Source organism: Takifugu rubripes, chromosome 1 (assembly GCF_901000725.2).
Source record: "Takifugu rubripes chromosome 1, fTakRub1.2, whole genome shotgun sequence".
Classification (NCBI taxonomy): Eukaryota; Metazoa; Chordata; class Actinopteri; order Tetraodontiformes; family Tetraodontidae; genus Takifugu; species Takifugu rubripes.
In genome coordinates this window covers 2,799,574-2,820,261 of record NC_042285.1, presented here as the reverse complement: position 1 = coordinate 2,820,261, position 20,688 = coordinate 2,799,574, and the positions used below count along the sequence as shown (strand labels likewise).

The window sequence follows — 20,688 nt, the reverse complement described above, 5'->3', positions numbered from 1 at the left end:
TTACCCAGTCACATGACACCAAACAGGGTGTGAAGGTTTGTGGAAACACCAGTAAGCCATTAAGGTTTGGGTTGCCGCGGGAACCGCTTCAGGCGAACCAGCCGACATTTAGACTTGTGGCGTTTCAGTCGCTTGTCGTCATGGTTACCGGGCTGTCATCGCAGTGACATAATACTTGATTTAATCGGTTTAGGGGTTTGGCCACGATGAGGATGATAATGAAGATGAGGAGGAGGATGACGATGATGATGATGCTGTCGTGGCCAAAAAACTGCAGCAAAATCATTCGAAATTCATTTAAAATGTACAAAAAAAAGGTTTGTCAATCTGAAAGAATTCAGATCACATTTTGAAGTTTGTTACTACCTATACATCATGTAGCTATACAACACAGATATTTAAAACATCAAATAATAAGAATAAATGTGTAAAAAGACCGAATTTACTTCCTAATCCTCTTCCCTGCACAGTCACCGGTGTTTTCCCTCTAAATATTTGACATAAACCAGCAAAAAACGGTAAATTTACCAGATTCTACAACATAAAGGTTTGAGTAAATTTTAGTGCACACGCCCGCACGCACGGAGACCCTAAGCCTGTCCGTCCGAGGGTCAAGTGCTGAAGTTCCGGAGGTCACCTCCAGAGGCCGCTGTCGTGACGTTGATCCTCAATGAGGCGCGAGCCTCAGGCTCCTGAAGCGTTACCGCCGTGAACAGACCGCGCGAGCGCCGTTGCCTCGGTAACCAACATTAGCATAGCGTTAGCGTTAGCGTAGAACAAACTCTGTTGATTTAATGAAAAGCGACTTCTTTATTTTTATTTTAATGATCTGCGAAGCGCAAATAACACAACAAGACTTTTGTTTTACCAACAAACGCTGGTGTTAATTACTTCACCTTCTAATTAGATGGTTTTCCACGAAAAGAGGACAAACCCGGAAGAGCAAATGAACACATTTAACTAAATTTTCCTGAAAACAATCCAACTGCCGTTAAAACAAACTTCGGCCAGTGTTAGATTTAAACTAATAATCCAGGAAAACGAACAATATGGAAAGTAGAAAAGTAGTAGATAATGACCAATCGCGCAGCTCGGATCAAATGAAAAACAGTGGTTTTAAGATAGTGTGTAAATGTGCGGTTCTAAAGTTCAGGGTTCTAAAGATTCTAAACAGGGTTCTGCAGATTCTGCTTTAAAACAGGGAATGACTGAATTAACGCGATGTTATACCGCCACCTAGCGGCAGTTTCTTAAAACTACACGGATGCTCTAAATGACACTTTTAATGTACCAAATCAAAACGACACTTTCATAAAGAACACTTGGAAAAGTCCTAAGATTTAAGGCCGCCTGATCGAGGGCACGCCTGCCTGAGGAAGAGGAAGAGAGGCAACCTGATGATGAAGGACGTGCAGGTCTTTGATCCTTGATCTATAAAAGACTCGAGCCCTGGCTTTGATCACCGCCTACTACGCTGAGCCACGCCCACTCTCCCTTTGTTTATATTAACTATTATTAATGCGATATCTTGCAGACCATAGAAACCTTAAGATACCTTTGAAACCTGTAAGGCATCAAGCTCCCTGTGTGAATAAAACCCAGAAAACCCATTTGATCCTTCAAGTTCATCCCCAGACCAATTCAGATCCTCAAAGCACTTTGATTCTCGAGAATCAGCTAATAATCTGCCGACTCAAGCAGCAGTCCTTGTCGAGTCTTGCTCTCGAACATTTCATTTGATTTTTACTGATAGATAATAACAGCATTCTAAATTATGGAGGTTTAGAGGCGGGTCCTGGAGAGATGATGAAGGGCTGAGTGGACCAGTCTGGAAAAGCCAAACTGGGCTATTTTTAGCTAGTCTGGCAGCTGCACACACTGCAGCTAGAATGACGAGAGTTCTTAGAAAGAGCATCAATAATGCAGCAAGGACATATTAGATTCACACTTTAATGTTTTAGAGAGGGAAAAGGATGGAAAGATTTGTCACTTTTGGACGTTCCAGGTTTCTGTCCCAGCCTGGACTAAAGGCTTCATGGATCTGGACCTGGTCCCAGCAGTGATGTTCGTGTCATCTGATGCGTTTTAGTGTTCAACTCAACATTTTGATTTATTTTTATCCACCCTCGCCCCTTCTCCACCGACTTCCCATATAAGATGACGTACCCCCAACTTTCAAAGTTCTGATTAAGTTAATTTATTCATATTTTGCAAATGTTCAATTTCAACAAAGTCGCACAGTTAAATCAACATAAACATTTTCATTTTTAAATCTAAATAATTTTAATGCATTTCAGTTTTGATTTTATTCTCCAGCATAGAATCCTTCATGGGGCTCTTGAAGCAGTTGGGGCCTAAAAACCTTTTATTAAGCCCTCTCCTTAACAATAATAATAATAATAATAATAATAATAATAATAATAACACTGTTCATAGGTGTATAAACACCTTCCAATGCTCCTGCTGCATGAAACACACCCTGTTTGACACAATAAAAAGTGACCCCATGATCCTTTTCATCAGAATTCATATCATTACATCCAAACATGGAGCTATTTAATGGAAAGGGAAGAGAGAGCAGGTTGCATTGTTGAATACTCGGGCTGCAATATTGCCACAGTAGTTCTCAGAAGAACCTCTGAGGACCGTCCTGCTGCAGAACCGGATATTACTCTGCTTACTGTACCAGTAGCTCAATAATGGCTGACTAATTTTAATTTACAGCACACACTCGGGGCCTTACAGGGATTTGTTACACCGGCTCCTGTTAAACTGAAGTCACTGGCGTGTTTTGTGTCGCCCAGATCGTCCAAATTTGACTGATCCCGCAGCATCTGCTTGCATTTGCTGCAGGAATTAAACTCAAATTAGGTAGATTGAACTAACTTAATCGCTGTCAGGTGCAAAGAGCGACTTTGATGCGTACCCTGGTGCGAAAATCCGAGGTTTATCTCGAGGTTACGCTGATAAAACGGCATTAAATTAGTTTAATGAGGATGAATACATCATGCTGGACAGTGAGTAGCTAGCATGCGTGCGGTCCAAGCAACACACGTGTGACGCTGCTGGAAGAAGAGGCGTTTGTGCATGACGCACTTTGTGCTAGACCCACTTCTACGTTTCCAAATGTTCATGTTATTTTTATGAAATGAAGTTTTGGGGCTATGAACTTTCGTTCACATTTCCGCTGTACGGGTATTTAGCGTTGACTGACAGCCGCATCAGCCAATAGGAAGCCTCGGAACGTAACACGGACCAATAGGAACGCGTGGGCAGGTTGTTATCAAGTCGTAAACGGTTAGTAACAGGACGGGCAGGTAAGTAAGATTTTCTGCTGTTATTTTCTCCAAATAGATTCAGGTTTGGCTCGGGACGGCGGGGGAAAAACCCTCCTATTGTTCAGGTTGGTTTTTCCTCCAGCGCGTTTCTGTCATTCGTGCAAAAACCGCAGCCATTGAAAAGTCAGTGTGGGATCGGGAGAAAACAAGCTAGCGAGCGTTAGCTTAGCTCGCTAGCAAAGTTGTCGGCTATTGGACGTTAGCTGTGTACATCGGTACACCTCAGTCTCGGGCGATAGCATGGCTAACATTAGCATCCCATCTTCCAAACTACTGATATTTGTATCGGCAAAAATCCACCGCGGGTTATTCTGTCCCACGGTAACCCATTAAAAAGTTGACGTGCATCCGAGCGGGCAATTTTCCGAGCTCGTCCCTGAGATCATTCAACACCCTAAACTTTTTCATCATAAATGTGCAGTGATAACGTTCATGTAGGAAATATTTGGCCAGCTAGCGCTAGCCTGCAAGTGGACGGATCTTTGGAGGGTCGAACTGACGCTTGACAACTTTATATACAGGTTTGCTTTTTCCTTAATTCAACTCATTTGTTTGTCTCTTTTCAACTTCAGGTGGTTGGTGAATTTAGCTGCGGAAACTGAAAACCATGGCAGCTTGGATTGCTGAAAGGAGCCTTACGCTGCGGCTGCTAAAGGTATTTCTAAGTAGCGTTTATTGTTGTTATTGTGGGAGATTTGGGTCGCAACCGGACGGCGACGCTCTCGTCGTTTAAAAAAAAAAAAAAAAAACCTGGGTAAAGTTGTGCAAGGCCCCATGCGGAGGGGGGTGGAGATGTATGGGACAGATGCATCGCTGTGGAGGAATTTTGCACCAGAAGAACTAATGCTTTGATTGCAGAGGAGGACCCATAGCCTGTTGTAGTTCTGACCCAAGAAGAAGGAAGGATGGATAGATGCAGCTCTCTGGGCTGTCAAAGTACTTGCATCCCCTTATGGGAACACAAACTGGATCTAATTTTTAAAATTAGCTGATTGTCGCTGTTGGGCATATTGATAATTACTCATTTGTTATGCTAGTAGATGCTTGGGGGCATGGTGGGCCCATTGCAGACAAATGGTGCGTGCACTTCTGGAATGTATTCCAGCTTAAAAAAGATAAGTGGCGCCATTACATGCAGATGTGTGTTACTTCTCAGGAGTTGTAACACCTGGAAGTGTTTCTGGTGATGAAGAAGTGATTTTAAAAATCTACAAATGAATTGAAGTCAATTCATCATTTACACATACTGAGCGCGCACAAATACTGTGGAATTCCCATTCAAAAAAACGGTCATTTAAAAAAAAAAAATCAAAGTTTGAATCGTTTGTTTTGCAACTACCAAAACTATTCCCTTTGGTTTGTTGTTCCAGATGAGTGGAGCTTGGATCCATCTCCCGCTGATTAATCAGCCGGATGATTTTGTTGCCTTTTGTTGGTTGTTTATCGATTTAGCTGTTTTTTCCCGTTTGTTCTGTGGTTCAGTCCGTTGGCCTGAATCGCGCCACCAGAGCGCAATGACTCCCCCTTGTGGCCGCTGACTGCCACTACAGGAGCTCGCTGCTCCCCGTACAAGTAGCAGAAACCCACTCGGTTAAAAGTGGGGTTAAAAACACGCGCGCGCACGCGGCTACAGCAGATTCGTTTGATGCCGCTTCTGTTTTTTTAATTTTTTTTTTAAAAACTGGATTATTTGTCGGTGTTTATCCAAACAGGTGGCTCCACGCGTGTGACCGGAACGCGGTATAACGCGGGTGCCGCGCTGGAGCCGCCGTGTCCGCGGCGACAGGAGCTCCAAAGCTGTCAAACTAGCGCGCACGGACCGGGCGTGTGTTTTGGAGACAATGCCCTCCCGTGGCTTCTCCTTTCGAGCTTTTATGTCGTTTCTTATCGGCCCCTTTTTTGCCCCCTAGTGGTGAGAATGAGAAGCGTCTCCCGCCTACCAGTAGCGCGCGCGCGCGCGCCGGCGCGCTCACACACACACACACACTCTCTCACACACACACACACACACACAGCCCTTCTATGTTTGTCAGACTCAAATCCGAGGGAGAGGAGCTAGCCGCCATTTTCTAAGCGTCTCTCCCTAAAACGAGAGAAAAAGCCTCACGACAAACTGGCCTCTGGACTACCTCCCGCGCACCGGGAATCGGGTTTTGTGTCGGACTGCGGCGGATTTCCACGCGCTCGGAGCGGTTTTGGCGGAGGAAAGGACCGTTTCACGGCCTGGTCTTATATTCGCCGTAGCGGCGAGGCGAGCTAGCTGGCGAGCAAGGTGTAGATCGTTGATTCGCCCATTGCGTGAATCCGGAACGTAACCCCAGCGGCTCTGGAAAGCGGGCCATTTTGGCAGTCCGGGGGCATTTTTGTTGGCCCGGTTCATGGCAGAGTGACCGACAGAAGCCGTCCTTTTGTGTTAGCACGCCTTGGTTTTTTTCCACCGTAACTGCAGGGGATTGTTGCCGAAATTCCCTCGGATAGTGCAACCTCGTCACGTGGTAGGTTCCTCCTTTTTCTTTGTTAGCGAGCTAGCTCGACAGGCAGGGTCTACTCCCAACTGCCCAGCTTCTGACATATGTCCGCGGACGCGACGCCGTGCGCGGTTCCCCGGGCCGCCCCACGCCGGGCGGAGGGCGGCCGCCACAGTTTGCATCCGCCTGCTTGTTTTTATTTCCTTGTAATTGCGACGCCAGCCGCGCTCGCACTCTGATGGCTTCGACGGGCTTTTTAACTAAGTTGTGATGCAGAACCAGCGGGGAGGTTCTCCCCCCCCCCTCCGTCGGAGCCGAACCACGGCCTGTCATGTTTAAAGGGCTGGATCGAACCCTGACGCCAACATTATTGCCGCCCTGGCTCTGAAAAACATCACGCACATCGCTGCCTGCTGTTGACGTGAAACCACCAACGGCGGCTACGTAGTTCGGGTCCAAATCGGCCGCTCGTCGGACCACTTTGCGTAACGATGCCGCTTTCCCCCCCTCGTCCACGGAGCTGTTGGCGATCGTTTGAGCCTTTTGGAGGAGTTTTGAAGGGATGGCTGCAGCTCGATAGCGTTTCCACTGCAGTTGCTCCGGGGGCTGCACGCTAGCTTACAGCAGGTTGTGTTCCTTACATCAGCAGCTTCTCTTCCCCACCAAACCAGCCCGTCCGGACCCAATTAAGTACCGTGTTTAAGGAGGAAGGGACCTTTATTTGTTGTGTATTTATTCGGGTAAACGGGGGGGTATTTATTTTTATTTAATTAATTATTTTTTTGCAGACATGCATTGGTGCCTAACGTGCATTCATGAATATTAAAAAGACGCGCCGATCAAAGCTGCTAAAGTGTTTTGCTGAACAATCGGGAGACATTTTGGCCGTCGCGTTCTGCTTGGCTCCAAATCTGATGTGCACATTTTGTCGCATCTCCAGCGAGGCAGAAATCGGCGTTTTCACCTTCTTCTTTTTTTTTTTTTTTTCCCGTCAGGTTCTAAAACGGCTGAGGTTCGATGCTCGGCGTTCGTGCTCGCGGCGCGGGGTCGGTTCCGTGCGTTTGGATCGGAACGGCCAGGTTTAGCCAGATGAATTGCATTGCATAATCTGCTTCGGAAATACCAACATGGCGTAGTGCGCGCTGACTAGAAACTGCGGTGAAATACTGAGCCCTCATTCATCTGAGCCTGCAGACGGTGCACGGACGTGCAGCTCCCTTTATCTCCCATTTGAAGGCTCCTTTCCACCAAATTTAGGCCACCCGGGCTCTAGGTGTGGAGGCTGCGCTACCAACTGTAGTCAGACCCGAATTTAATCTCCTTATTTACTCGCCGCGTGTTCGTTTCCGTCCTCAGGAGCGTTTTGCTGTGGTGATTATTTTGCGGAAAATAAGACATTTTAATGGGATCAGATGGAATTGACAGAGGAGCAAAGGCAGGATGACATCATGCACCGTGCACTAATGCTGGGGCCTAAATCCACCTACTTAGGGCCTGCATGGAACCCTGTTGTGCACGGACTTGCCAGGGCATATGTAGGGCAGTGGGGTTTGAAACATTTGCATGAGCTTTTCCTGCTTTTGTCTGATCAGAATTTCCAATGCTTGTTCTTTAAAAGCCAGCCTTGTAAGTAAACAACAATGACTGCTTGTGGGTGGCGGCATGGGTGTAGTGGGAATTTTTATTGGCCCGATGGGAGACTCGCGGAGCCGTCAAGACCGGCACGCAGCATCAAAAGGCTCACATTGTCACCAGCAACTGATCACAATCACCAGTTGGGATTTAGGTTGGAACACGTGGGCCAAATGATCCGTGCATGTTTCCTTTTAGTGTGGGATGGTGGTAGAGAAATCTAGTTTCCCATAGCTCTGATGGACACGGTAAACAGTGTGTGTTTTATTCAATATTCTCTGGACTCGGTGTACTTAAATCTCTCTGACTGATGTTTATATGTAAACTACAGGAAGTTCCCACTCGTGATTTGTGTTCGGTCACTTGTGAGTTTTGTGATATTTCTGCCAAAAAGAACTGAGTAGTAATTTTTATTTCTGCACAAATTGAACTTGTCTTCACTATTTCTTGTTTCCCATCCGCCCCCCCCCCCCCTTCCCTGTGTTGCTCCTAGGCTGTCCTCAGGTGGGGCAGTAAGCGGGTGGAGTGGAGCAGGCCGCGGTGCCCGTCCCTCTGCACTGCATGGCTGCGATGGCGCCCGCTCTCACCGACGCCCCAGCCGAAGCTCACCACATCCGCTTCAAACTGGCTGCCCCATCCTCAAGTCTGTCACCGGCCAGTGCAGAGAACAACAGTAACGCCAGCAACATCATTATCCACAGCAGCGGCCCTGCCAAGTGCAAGGCCTCCTCAGACGAGTGCCCTCTTGACTTCTGCGGCGGAGACCAGGATCAGCAACAGCAGCAGTCCCAGGCAGACACTGTGGCCCAGGCCTCGGCCCTGGGCAAGCTTCAGCCCCTGGTGGCTTCTTACCTGTGCTCTGATGTGACATCTGTCCCTTCCAACAATAAGGAATCGATTAAGCTGCAAGGAGTCCTCATCAAACAGTCTGTGTTGAAAAGCCACAGGATACTGCCCGGCTCCCTGCTCAACGGAGGAGGAGACTTCCTGTTGAGGAAGCGTCAGGCGATAGAACTCTCTGGCAGCCAGCTCAAAAGCCTTATGAGTGGCAGCACCAACGGCGGTGGCCAGCCCCTGGCACCTGTTAATGGTCTGGCCAAGAAGCTGGCCACCATGTCTGGCTCTGGGTGCGTGGTGGCGGTGAACGGTGACAAGCCTTCATCTGTGACCGACGCGCAGGCCCAGAACGTGCCCTTGGACACTGAGACCTTGACTACTACGTTATCAGGGTATATTCCTCTGAAAGGAACCCTAAAGCAGAAGCCTTCCTCTGAGCTTTCTCTAAATACGGATGGAAATAACCTTGAACAGCCAGTGCTTCAATCTGCTGCACTTCACCCCTTTATCCACCAAACCCCAAACCCCACGGAACAAGCTAATCTGGAGGAGGTGGACGCACGCGGGTCCCTCCGCCAGCACCAGGGCTCGGATGGAGAGAGACCAGGTAGCAGCCAACAGGGCTCCCCATCCTGTACCCCTACACCGCAGCCTCCTTTACCCTGTAGCTCCTCTTCGGACAGCCTGGATGCCCACGTAAAGGAGCGCACCCTTCTCAACAGCAGCCGCCAAGCCGAGATCGAAAGCCGTCTACGCCGCCTGCGCAAGCGTCTCCAGGTCGTGCAGGCCAAGCAGGTGGAGCGGCACCTTCATCAGCAGCTGGGTGGATTTTTGGACTCGGCCCTCAGTCGGCTCGCGGCGGGCAACCGCAAATCGGAGATGTCGACCCCGACGGCGGCGTGGAGGACCGGGCGCCACTCCTCTACAAACAGCAGAGACGGCCTGCGGCGCTTCCTGAAAAACGGCACCATGCCCTTGGAGCTGGAGAGGCTGTATCTGAGCGGGTCGGCCAACCTCCACTCGGCAGAAAGGGCCTTTGACTCGGATGTAACGGAAAGCAGCTCCGGAGGGGACTCCGACCTGGAGGAGGAGGAGCTGGCCCGGGCGGACATTGAACAGCGACACGTTAAAATGTAAGTAGACGTGTCCACCGAGGTTGGTGTCCACAGAGGCTGTGACCGTGAGAAGTCCTGTTGGAAAGAGCCACACGTTGCCCAGAGCTCTTGAACTCTGTATTTTCTGTCTTCTGTAATTGGCGTCCAGGCCCCACAGGTGCTAATGACAATCATTACTGCCTGGGCGCCTCAGTAGTGGTGGGGTCATACTCCAGGGAGGGGTAGCAGATACCAGTGGATCAGAGAGCGCGCGCAGTCACGCGGGCGGTGTCGTCCACTACACGGCGCCGAGGCTGCGAGGAGAGTTCTCCCGTCTCGGAGCTTCTTCCTGCGAGGGCAGAGACCGAAACGGAACGCTGTGTTTATCCGTAGAGGGAATGGGCGACCCCCCCACAGAGCCAGGCTACCTGTAGGGCTGCAGGGGCGACGGGCTTCATGTTTCCAGACCTTCCAGAAGGTCGTTGCATCATAGATGTTGAGGGAGTAAATGGGGCGGTGGGGTCAGCAGGTTAATGTCTTACCGAACTGTCTAGCTTTGGTAGATCATTAACTGTCCCGCTAAGAATGCAGCTTTTTATTGTCCTGCAGTGTTGTCTTTAGACCTTTGACCTAAATTCATATAGAACACAACATGATTCGGGGGCGTGTGTGTGGGGCCGAGTGTTTTTGGAGACATGATTCGAGAGGAAACCTTTTTGCAATGAATTAGTAATTTAGTTTGTAGTTAGATAGCTGCCATTTTTTGGTTGAGTCTCTGGATATGTAACATCCGACAGGTCTGTTATGTCACATAGTTCCCAGAATTCTGACCCCTATCAGGAGTTTGGGTTTCTCTCTGAAGGCTTTTGAGTAATAATCTGAATAATTAACGCAACGTCTGAAATAAAAGCCAAATTATTTCCATCACTCTTGGTTTCGGGTACAAATTGAGTTATTGTGATAATAAAAGTAAACATAATTTAACTTTTAACTTAACTGGCTATCTCAAGGCCTGACGGCTGAATCCTACTGAAGCATGTACACGTGCACACACCTTAAAATGGATTTAGCTTCCTTATCTCCCTCTCCCTCCGCTTGTGTTCATGTAAAACACTGCATTAACCAACATAGATTAGAATCTGCCATTGACATTAAAGCCCGAAATAAATGTAGTTGATTTGTGTTTTTAAAATAACCTCGAGCCTGCCTGCGTGCGTGCGTGTGTGCGTTCGTGCGTGCGTGCGTGTGTGTGTGTTATAAGGGTCACTGGTGTTATAGAGGTGTTGAAGATGAGCTCAGCCGTGTGAGTGTGTGTTGCCGTGTTTCCTGAGGTAACTTCTGTGGTCGGGTGGTTTAACGCCGGTGACTAACCTCCTGAGATGATGTCATGTTGTTGTTGGGCCCAACCTTTTTAGAATCCTCCTTTTAAACACTTTCCATTCTCTAATTGTGCGCATGTTCTGGGCGCAGATAAAAGCGCCGCCCGTCCCTGCTTGGTTTGAATTTATATGATCACATTTTTTGGAGGCGAATAATCACATTTTGGGCGATCACCGCTCAGATAAAACGGCTGCATTTCTCGTCTCCGCCGTCATCGCTTTATCTCAGGACGGTGGCACAAAGCCAGAAAATATTTCCCAAGAGCTCTAGAAAATCATGTTTTTAAATCAAAAGGCGATTCTTACTTCACGTGTCCATGTTATCGTGTCATCAGCTTATCAAGTAGAGGTTCTGCATGGGTTTGGCTCGTTGGGGGCTGTGGTATTGTAAATATCTGTGCAGGCAGCAAGTTCCACTGCACAGGTGCGCTGTAACACTATTGTGCTGTCCATACCTGTCAGCAGGAGAGCGCCACCCACAGGAAAGGGCCCGGTATTGCAGCAGAATCACTGAATACCCAGATGACATAAACCTGCGTGTTGTCCTGCTAATCAAGTGCAGGAAATGAGTTAAAACATGGTTCTTATAAACGTGTATAATGGAGTGGGGGGGGGGGGCGACCCGGTCCTGAGCTGAGGTGATAACCAGCACATGAGTGAATGGGTCCTGATGCAGCTGAAGCAGCCATCTGTGAGCTCTCAGGCATCACCACGGGCGCCCGTTACAGGTCCTTCAATGTTTGCAAAGTGGCAGCACATGTAAGTCTAACGGGGTCGGGGTCGCCGCGCCGGAGCTGCCATGGAAACCAAGAGCCGTCCACCTCAAACGCAGTCGCCTCTCACGTGTTCTGTCAGCGCCAGTCCGGCTTGATCCCATCCCTGACCCCCCCCGTAGCTCTGTAATGACCCAGACTGGGGAAATAACATTTCCTCTCCTAACAGATGTGTTGCAGCCTCGTACCGTAGCTTTAGCAGCTGACTTTTCTACCCTGTGGAAAATTAAATATTTTAAATGGGTGCAGCTCTCAGGTTGTTGTCTGAAACTAATCCCCTCCTTCCAAATGAGGCTGTTTCTCAGGAGCCGGGGGGGGGGTCGGAAGCCTTAGACTGGTTGTGCGTTAGCCGCTGTCTGACTGTGAAGTCCAGAAAGGCCTCGGCTCGGAGTATGCGCTGGCTTTTTTTTAGCGTGACTCTGACAGTTGATTACATTAGAATAAGACATCCACAGGAAGTCTGCTCTTTGGATGTGAGGCGGTCCGCATGGATTTCTTCTGTCGAGAAGCGAGTGGGCCCCGTTTTCTTGTTTCTGAAGCAACAAAAATGCCCGTCAGGAAACCTTCCGCTTACATAACGGCCAGTAGAAAGAACAATGAAAGCGTTCCTTTGGTTATCTGACCGGCCGGAGCCACGCCGGCGTGTCATGGCGAAGGAATCGGCCGCCGCTCAGAGAGCACGTTTGTCTGAAAAATGTGGTCGGCGTGCGATCGAGGGTAACCGGCTCGGCTGAGGCGGCGGGGGCGCTCCGCAGGCTGAGCGGCCGAGCCGTCTTTTCACCTCCTTCCACTTCCTGTTTGAGCCGTGTACAGTAAGATTCTGTCACATTTGACGCATCTGGATGCGTTTAGCTGAAGATCTAAACACGAGCCCACAGTCATTACGTAACCCCCCTTCTTTATGTAATGACTGCTGCAGCACTCTGGCTGAATTTGCCCTCTCCGGGCTTTCTGCCCCACGCCCTCGTCGCCCCGACTCGTTACACCGACACACCGCTTGTCTTTTGAAGCCTGGAAAAGAAATGAATTGAATTTGATGAATATTTAGTTGTTTTTCTCTTTGACTCTCAGATGAAAGGGAACCCAAGCTGCTTTAGGGTTATTAGATTCATTACATTGATTGTATTACTATATTATTATTTCTCTTTAATCACAGGGCAGCTTCGCCAGGATTTAAGGGATTTATGGTCGAGCTGTCTCACCTTTTGCACTTAAACATGCAGAATTGGATCGGATCGATCCCTTTAGCAGGTTTCCAGCTGCAGAAGCAACATTTGGGCCCGTGAAGCGCGCGGGCAGGGGCGGTTTGGGCCGGACACGCGTGTGCAACGCAGCACGTGTGTGTCAGTAAAGGAACCTTTAGGTAAAAGCCCGTATGGAGTTGTTCTGGTAAACATTAAACACACACGCCAGCTGCAGCTCTCAGTGGCGGTTAAACTGGCGATCTGATCTGGGGTACCAGCAGGGGCGGGGCTTGTCTGAGAGCGCCATTGGCGGGTTTTTTTTTTTGTGTTTTTTTACACGTCCTCAGTCCAGACTACAAAATTTGTGGCAGCTGGTCGACTCGCCTAAGCAGTTGTTTTAAATTAGCACGTGCACTGTAGCGATGATGACGATGGATTAACCCCTGCTGACGTTTCAGATCTCTAAAACTAGCCAGCGATCAGACCTAATGACATCAGGTTGTTTTTGCAGTTTAATTTCCACACGTGCACGCCCCGACCCCGTCCAGTTGTTGCTCATTTGACGACAGTGGGGGCCGATAGCTGGTGTAAGGCGCCGTGTCATAAAGAGACGTGAACAAGGTCGTCTGGCTGGTTACAGCAAAATAAACTGATAAACAGAGTCGGGTTTAATCTGTCTGAGAAGCGAGTGCAGCCTCGTCACCGTCAACTCGGTGTTTTAGACACGCCGAGTCTAGAACTGACCGAAATCCTTCTCCTATAGAGACGCGAGTCTCCTGCCCACCGAGTCGCTGTGCTTTTGTCCGACATTTGCGTCTTGTGTGTGTAGCTGTGCTGGGTTCCTGGGGGCTGTACGGCTCCATGCAACACGTGTGCTGCATCCAGAGAGGCACCACAGTGGGGAAACCTGCTGACGGCCAGAAAACAGCAGCTCCTATTGCCATTGATGCTCTGTGTGTGGGGGGGGGGGATCTGCCCCCGGTAAAGGTGGGCAGAGCTCCTTGCTGTTGGTGGGAGGGGGGCTATCTCAACGTTAAGTGGACCCCTCGCCCTCAAAATGAAGAATTTTGCTCCTTTCTGCCACCATTTCTGTGGTTTCACTCTTCATTTGTCACAGCAGGCGATTATTTATTATTGTTTAGGTTTAATTCTCCACGCCACAGTCTCGGTTCACGTGCGCTTGTGCATGTCACTGCTGTGGCAGACGGCTTTAGGGCTGCTGTGTGTGAAATGACTTCAGTCTATGGATCACTGCCCCTATTGATAAACCTGCTCCCTCAATAAAGCCCTTGTAAATGTTGAAGGGTGTAAGCCAACGTCCTGTTCAGGTCTGACCTGCCCGGGGTGGGTCGCCCTCCTCTCATCAGATCTCATTGATCTGATCTAGCGGCCACAGGTGTGTTCGGGGCCGCCTGTGTGAACAATAGGTGTTTGTTTACCTGCGAGGAGCAGGCCGGCGTCTGTGGGGAGCATTGTGGGCAGGTGAGGGTGCAGCTGCGTCTGCACCGGAGCCACGGGAGCGCTTCTGCGCCACAAAACGGATTTCAGTGGATTATTGGTTTGGTTATTTCAGCGCCATCCACCCCCTCCAGCATTGCTGTGGCCCCTACACTGGCTCTAAAGGCCGTCTGTTCCTCCCCAGGCTGCGAGTTTCCAGGCCCTTGTTGTCCCCCTTTTCTTCCCTGTCTCTCTCCTCCTTCCTCCCCTTTGTCGTCCTCTCAACTGTAGCTTTCACAACTTCCTTCATCCTGCTGGGGCTCTCAGGAATGAAAAGAGAGAGGACGTGGGCAAGAACAAACACAGGGAGTGTAAGATCTATCCTGGGCTGCCACCTGACTCCTTTTCTTCATTGTTGGTCTCTGCAGCCCTTCATTGTGTTGAAACGGCGCCCCCTCTGGCCGCTGCCGCGCACTGCCAGAGCAGACATTTTCCTCCTCTGAAATGTCCATTCTGTATGTCATACTGGGGAAAATGGAGTACTCTGCTGTCTGTCCGCAGAGTTTAGTGGCCTGAGTGTTGGAACTCCCCTTTAAGAGTCTCTCACATTTGTTAGACATGCTTGAACATTTTTGGGTGGGGTGTTTTCACGGTGACTGCCGTTGCCTTTGCTGGGAGCTTTTTACCATTTTAATTTACTGACCTCTACAGTTGGACAGGGAAAGTGCTTCAAGGTTCAGTTGGATATCGCTGAAACACAACATTGAATTGCACCATTCCTGTTGTGAGGAACCTTTTATTGGTGTTTTGACATTTTAAGTGAGAGAATTAATGTATTCATCTAGATTGCATGTAGAACACATGCTAGGTTTTACATTAGCCCTGTTGTTGATGCTGTAGGAAATTGACAGTTTTATTTTGATATTTGCGACATATTTTCCACGGCATTTCCTGTGATTGCTCATTGAAGCAGTTAAGAGAACCAGTTTTATCATCAGGAGCTGGAGCAGCAGCAGTAGAAGCTGCTCCGTCCAGAACCTCTGACCGACGATGACAGAAATATTCAAGACTTCCTTCTTTCCACGGCGACGCGCTCGCAGCATCAAGCTTTCTGACAGGCTTCGCCTTTCCTGTCGCACAGATGGAAGCGAGCAGAGAGCCGTTACACAGTGGAGCGAGCCGCCATCATCAGCCACTGGAACTGGCTCCAGGCCCACATCTCGGACCTGGAGTACCGAATTCGCCAGCAGACGGACATTTACCGGCAGATCCGCGCCAGCAAGGTCAGTCGCCGATCGGTACCGGTATTTGCTTTGCTGCGAGTTTCCTTGGAGACTAACGGTGACGTCTTGGATCTGCAGGGGTCAGTCGAGCTGGGAGGAGTTCCCCCCAGTTCCTTGTCCGCAGGTGGGACAGAAGTCAAGTCAGAGCACGTTAGCACTCAGGTGAGTGTTTTGGGATTGGACGACCAGTCTTGGCTAAAACGCTAAAATAAAAGAGCGGGTTTTAAAGTTTAAGCATGTTTATTTTCAGCAAAAATGGGTCGTTCCTTCATTGAGTTTTGAATAGAAACATCAAACCAGTTGAACCAGAACAGCCGCAGGAGTGGCTGGGTTTCAACTGTTCTCTGTTCTCTGTTCTCTGCACTGGTAGTTCCCCCCCGGCTTTTGCTAAGTTTTGTCTCCATCTCACGGCTGGTCTAAAGACTCCTCTGGGAGCAGTTACGATCAAGCATAAAGTGTTGATTTTGAAACTGGTTCACAAAACGCTCCCAAATTCAACATATCCGTATATATGTTTGCTCATCCTGTGGACACTCACCTGTTGACCTTGGCCTCAGGTTGACCTTGCGTTTGCCCCCTCCCCTTTAAACGTCACCTAAGCTGGCTGCTGCCATCTTATCTGTCTGTGCAGGACGTTGATTCGGAACAGGCGGAGCACACAGGCCCCGCCCACCTCGCCAACACGGACGTCGGCCTTCTGAAGGGTCAAAATGTGCAGCCGGTGAACGGCGTCATCAGCAGGTACTGATCACGGTGGTCTCAGATCACTTCCCGAGACACCGAAGGAACTTTTGAATTGATTTGACGAGATTAGCGAGCGTCGCTTTAAGCCTCTTTTTGGTTTTCAAGAGTGTTTTACATCCTTCTGCTGGTGTTTAAGTCCCTTCTTGTGCGGTAGGATGGCGGAGAGTGCAGACACGAAGCACCAGCAGCCGCTGGCTCACGACAGCACGTGCGTGGCTGCGCGCACACGGCCGCTCCTCAGCTGTCGGCGGCGGCGGCTCATCCAGCCCAACACTGTGACCAACCTGAACGGGAAGGTGGGCGCCGTTGCACATGACTCGAACCCCGTTTTTAATTTTGCGCTTGTAGCGGAACTGGTGAAAACTTGGAATTGGCTCTCGGGCTCATTTTGGGGAGCAGCTTTGGAACCGACACGTCTGCTTTGTGGTCCACAGGCCCAGAGAGGTGGGGTTCAGTGCGCCTGCAGGGTGAACTCCAGCTGTGTGATGTGCAGTGGCCGGCCCACACCCAGAGAAGACCCTCAGTACGAGCTGCCCACCCTGGAGCGCCTGTCAAAGCTGGATCTTGGCGTCCACCCCATCCTCTCCTTCCCTGACGGTCAGTGCTGCACAAGTCTGTTTATGCAGCTATTTCCTGTTTTACATTCAGAGGGGAAGACAAACAAGGCGGGGCCACAGACGGCCTCCTTACAGGAAGTTGATGAGGCACTTTATTAACAGTTATGCTCTTTCTGTGCTGGCCGCCTTGTTTATGCTCAATCTCACAAATCAAACCAAACGAAGCTAGTTAGAAAATCTGTCACGTGGTGAGACGACGACCTCAATCTATGGACACGTCAGAACTGACCTTGTCGTGCTAAAGTCGAGCCTTCTGGTTGTGCAGATGTGTGCGTAGGCCTCCGCCTGCAGCAGGTGATGAAGAGTCAGTGGCAGAGCAAGTCGCTGGAGCGAAGTAAACCGCTGAAGAAGCTTTCACTCAAAAACAAACTGTCTTCATCCAAAGAGAAGCACAAGTTCGCCAACTCGCTCATGGCAGTCAGTGAGTACACACACATGAAAACGCTCCCAACAACCAGCAAGCTGGGAGCACCAAACTAAAACGGATTCAAATGTGAAGAAAGCTTCAGCCCATCCTCCAGGTCAGGTGTTTTTAAACATATGAGCATCTGCGTCACCAAGATTGGTTGTTCTCTGCAGGGCTTGGTCACTATAAGAACCGTGCAGAGAAGCAGAGGATGATGGACGGTGGCGTGAGCAGCAGCACTTCTGTTCTGCACACACCTCGCTCGGAGGGTCAGAGTTTGTGTAAGGCCGAGCGCCTACAGGCGCTGAACACGCCGTTAGGCCCCTACGACAGGAGCTACAGCCGCAAGAGGTTAAGAGAGCACTCGCTGGAGAGGACGGACTGTGAGTTCCTGAGACGCGGGACCGTAACGCAGAAATCTGTCGCATATCAAAGTCTGACCGTCCTCTCATGTTCTGCAGCCTCTCCCAAAATCTTCCTGGACTCCAGCACCCCCTGCCCGACACTGACCAACATGCACTCTGCACTTCACAGTCCCCTCCCTCGCCAACTCTCCACGTCTTCAGAGAACGCCATGCCTCTGGGTGCTGGCAGCCAGGGCATCTCAAGCACACCCGTACGGAAGCCATTTTTCAAACCCGCAGGGTTACGAGCCGATGCCCCGAGTCATTGAATCAGTCTGTAAATCCAGGTCGATGTTTCGTATAAACTCCTCTTTGTCCCCCGACAGCAGCCTATCAAGAGGCGGCGAGGTGAGAGCTCCTTCGATATAAACAATATTGTCATCCCCATGTCTGTGGCCGCCACCACCCGGGTGGAGAAGCTGCAGTACAAAGAGATTCTCACACCCAGGTAACAGCAGACGGGTCGACTCCTTGTGCTCTTGCCCTTCCCAGTCCCTTTACTGGTTTCCTGAAGTCGCCTCTCATGTGTTTTCTCAGTTGGCGAGGCGTGGACGTCTTCTCCCAGCCAATAACAGAGGAGGAAGATGAGCGGGAGGTGAGCGTTCTCTGGGAAACAGCGACACCTGCTGGCCAAACTGCCCAGAATTCCTCTGTTCAGGCAGCCATGTTTTCATGTCGTCATTAACAGTTGAATTAGTTTAGCGAATTAACTGAAATGAGATTTGCGTAAAGTTTAACAAAAAAATGTGAGATTTTATGTTACGTAAAGTTAGAAGCATTAATAAATGATTAAATGTAAATAAACTCTGCACCACTAAACACAGCCCCACATACCGGTCTTCTTTTGTTCATCAATCTGTTGATTAGCGTATTGATTGAATTATTTAGCCATGAAAATTGTTAAACCCTTAGAACCAATCAAATTAAATTTTCCAGTAAAGAAACGCCTTTGATGTTGCTCTGACATCACCCTTTTCTGACTGATGTCTGTCATCATCAGGTGGAGGATCTGTCGGACGCCGCCTTCACGCAGCTCCATCAGCCGTACGAGGACCAGGAGCGTTCCCGCTGGACCTGGATGGCTCTGGCACCCGCTAAGAGGAGAGGCAGCAGGTGAGTCCCACACACGTGCACACACACACACACACACACACACGTACGCTTAGCATGCAGCTCCTGGTATTAACGTGTCCACACCCACTCAGGTCGTACAAGTCTGTGGACGGTCGAACAACCCCGCTGCTGTGCGGGACCAACCCTCCCACTCCTCAGCCCGCCTCGCCAGACCCGGGTCACTGCCCCATACTGCACGACTACAGCTACGTGCCATCGCCCATGAGTCCCGCCAGCCCAGACACCACCTCCAACCCCCACACGCCGTGCTCCAGGGACTCCCATCGACTGCTGTCCAGCGAGGACACGAGGTGCTCGACGCCGGACTTCACCTTTGAAGAGCGGGTACGCTGGCTTTATCGGGGCCGACCTTGTTTGTGCGGTCGTGCACAAAACATGTGGAAACATTGGACTTCATTTGTGGAATGTGGAGCCACGTTTGACTTTTCTCTGTTTGCAGACGGTAGCGCCGTGGGAGCGCCGCGGCTTCCCCCTGGCAGAGGACCCGGAGCCTGAGCCCGAGGTGGAGCACCACGTCAGGCCCAGAATGAGAAGCATCTCAGGCTGCCGAGCGGCGGTGTACGGCCGCCTTGACTCTGACGACGCGGAGCCGCAGTGCGACGAAGACATCGGTCCCAAAAACAAGGGCCCCGCTCACCGATGAATGGCTGACAGACTGAGGTCCCTCCCAACTCCCAACGTCACCGTCTGGCATTAACAAGCAGAACCTCGAAGCAGATTAAGATATGAAAATGGGTTCCTGTTGTTTGATATTCAAACATCAGTCTGATATTTTTCACAGTTTTTAGTGAACATTACAGAGATAGAAGCCTTTTCCCCACATTTGTTTTTTTTGTCACAGCAAAAAAGGATAAATTTAAAAAAAAAAAAAGAAAAAAAAAAGTGTAAAACAACACCGTACAAAAATGTTTTCTGTAGTAGGCTAAACAATGTACATGGGAGCTTAGTGGTGTTTCATATGTCGCGTGTACACTCGTAGCGCACTATGTAGCGGACTGCTCAACATACGGCCAAAGGGTGTTTTCTTTTTCTTTTTTTTTTTCCTTTTTGATTTAGTTTGCTTGTAATTCCCATGTACATTTTTAGTGGCGTTACAAATAACAAAACAATTTAAAAATAATAAAAAAAAGCCCCCGGCACCCCACCGATTCTCATAAGCAGGTACATTTCAGATGTGGCCCCTCCTCAATCACCTGAGCACTTCTTTTTTTTGTTTGTTTTTCATTCCTGGTGTCTTCGTCTTTTCCAGTGTGACACTTTTTTTTTGGTCTATAAGTGAGTCATTCCTTTACCGTCAGTCTTGAAGAGGCTCAGTCTCGACCCGTGGTTCTGTTTGGTTCTGTTCTGTTGGAAGCGTCCAACAGAACTTGCCGCAGCAGGAGAGCGTCTGGCGTCGACAGCAGGTTTCCTTTCATCGAGAACCCAACAGGTGACAGGCACCATCGCACAATCTGCCCTTTTAATTTCACTGCTATGTTGCCGCCACTTAACAAGAAATGTGGTCAAGTCAAACTCTAACCCAGCCGGTTCCCCGGTCAGGCCCCCCCCTCGGCTCCTGCCCTCAGATGTAGCAGCTCTGTCAGTTCGAGCTCAGGTTTATTTACGTAAGGGACGTTTTTCTGCTGTTTAACTCTGATCACCTCTACACTATTCTCCCCCTCTCCCCACCACCATCATAACTGCACCATCTGCCCCCAAATAAACTAATCGCTATGCAAAAAAATAAAGTCTATGGTTTCATTTTACACCTTTTTATGCCACAGCTGTTCAGTTTGTTTCTTTTGTAGTTAAGCGAGATGTCGATGTACCTGTTTGATTGTTGCAGCAGTTAATCTAATCAAAAAAACAGAATTGTTTTTCCTTTTTGTAAATAGTACCATTAAAACATTTATGTTTAATCAGTGTTTTTTGTTCTGGATTCTTCATTCGGTGTCTGAATTCAGAGGGAGAAGAAATAA

General features: G+C 49.4%; 1 protein-coding gene across 4 annotated transcripts; it reads left to right on the top strand.

Moving 5' to 3' along the window:
* The first annotated feature begins 3,272 nt into the window (after positions 1 to 3,272).
* On the top strand, positions 3,273 to 20,634 carry LOC101068512 (KAT8 regulatory NSL complex subunit 1). 4 transcript variants are annotated; one of them, XM_011609351.2, is made up of 16 exons: positions 3,273 to 3,317; positions 3,911 to 3,993; positions 7,932 to 9,408; positions 15,284 to 15,425; positions 15,504 to 15,587; positions 16,057 to 16,166; positions 16,324 to 16,465; positions 16,604 to 16,766; positions 17,052 to 17,207; positions 17,366 to 17,575; positions 17,654 to 17,808; positions 17,923 to 18,044; positions 18,134 to 18,191; positions 18,597 to 18,709; positions 18,802 to 19,054; positions 19,170 to 20,634. In XM_011609351.2, exons 3-16 carry the CDS (start codon positions 8,000 to 8,002, stop codon positions 19,371 to 19,373), a joined length of 3,321 nt encoding a protein of 1,106 aa, XP_011607653.1. In that variant the 5' UTR covers positions 3,273 to 3,317; positions 3,911 to 3,993; positions 7,932 to 7,999; the 3' UTR covers positions 19,374 to 20,634. The 4 variants fall into 4 exon arrangements, with proteins under 4 accessions (XP_011607653.1, XP_029692373.1, XP_011607701.1 ...); XM_029836513.1 differs by lacking the exon at positions 3,273 to 3,317 and having other exon boundaries at positions 3,810 to 3,993; XM_011609399.2 differs by lacking the exons at positions 3,273 to 3,317; positions 3,911 to 3,993 and adding an exon at positions 5,342 to 5,833 and having other exon boundaries at positions 17,926 to 18,044.
* The last annotated feature ends 54 nt before the right edge of the window (positions 20,635 to 20,688 follow it).